A 996-nucleotide genomic window follows, 5' to 3' on the forward strand; every position below is an offset into this window, starting at 1 on the left:
CTCTCTCTGGGTCTCTGTCCCTCTCTCTGGGTCTCTGTCCCTCTCTCTCTAGGTCTCTGTCCCTCTCTCTCTGGGTCTCTGTCCCTCTCTTTCTGGGTGTCTGTCCATTTCTCTCTATGGGTCTATGTTTCCCTCTCAGACATAGTATCTCTCTCTAAATATTGCTTTAACTATCTCTTCCAGTGAATATAATGTGTTCGTAGGCAGTCAAATGCTGAACAACAAGAGGATCAAGAAGATTCGGGCCACAAAGTCAATCCGACACCCTGGCTACTCCAGTCAGACCCATGTCAATGACATCATGCTGGTGAAGCTAAGATCACCCATCAAGCTGTCTTCTAATATGAAAGGCGTCACTCTGCCCTCACAGTGTGCAAGCCCTGGTACCTTATGTACTGTCTCTGGCTGGGGCACCACCACCAGCCCTGATGGTGAGGATGGATCAGGACCCCAACCCCCTTCTCCCTCAGACTCAGGGTCCAGGACCCCAGTCACTTCCTCCCTCAGGCCCAGGAGTCCTAACCCCCAACCCCCTCCTTCCTCAGGCCCAGGAGTCCAGGCCCCCAACCCCCTCCTTCCTCAGACCAGGAGTCCTGATCCCCAACCCCTCTTCCCTCAGACCCAGTAGTCCTGACCCCCAGCCCCTCCTCCCTCAGACCCAGGAGTCCTGGCCCCCAGCCCCCTCCTCCCTCAGAACCAGGAGTCCTGACCTCCAGCCCCTCCTCCATCAGACCCAGGAGTCCTGACCACCAGCCCCTCCTCCCTCAGACCCAGGAGTCCTGACCCCCAGCCCCTCCTCCATCAGACCCAGGAGTCCTGACCACCAGCCCCTCCTCCCTCAGACCCAGGAGTCCTGACCACCAGCCCCTCCTCCATCAGACCCAGGAGTCCTGACCCCCAACCCTTCCTCCTTCAGACCCAGGAGTCCTGAGCCCCAGCCCCTCCTCCCTCAGACTCAGGAGTCCTGACCCCCAGCCCCTCCTCCCTCAGACCCAG

The 996-nt window shown here is 58.8% G+C and overlaps 1 protein-coding gene across 1 annotated transcript in view; it reads left to right on the plus strand.

Moving 5' to 3' along the window:
• Window positions 1-996, plus strand: part of KLK7 (kallikrein-related peptidase 7) — a 6,798-nt gene that overhangs the window by 1,301 nt on the left and 4,501 nt on the right. Inside the window, exon 3 of the mRNA XM_006868372.1 lies at window positions 184-431. Within this exon, the coding sequence (XP_006868434.1) occupies window positions 184-431 (248 nt within the window). The remainder of the gene's footprint in view (window positions 1-183; window positions 432-996) is intronic.

The sequence above is a fragment of the Chrysochloris asiatica genome, unplaced genomic scaffold (assembly GCF_000296735.1).
Source record: "Chrysochloris asiatica unplaced genomic scaffold, ChrAsi1.0 scaffold00116, whole genome shotgun sequence".
NCBI classification, from domain to species: domain Eukaryota; kingdom Metazoa; phylum Chordata; class Mammalia; order Afrosoricida; family Chrysochloridae; genus Chrysochloris; species Chrysochloris asiatica.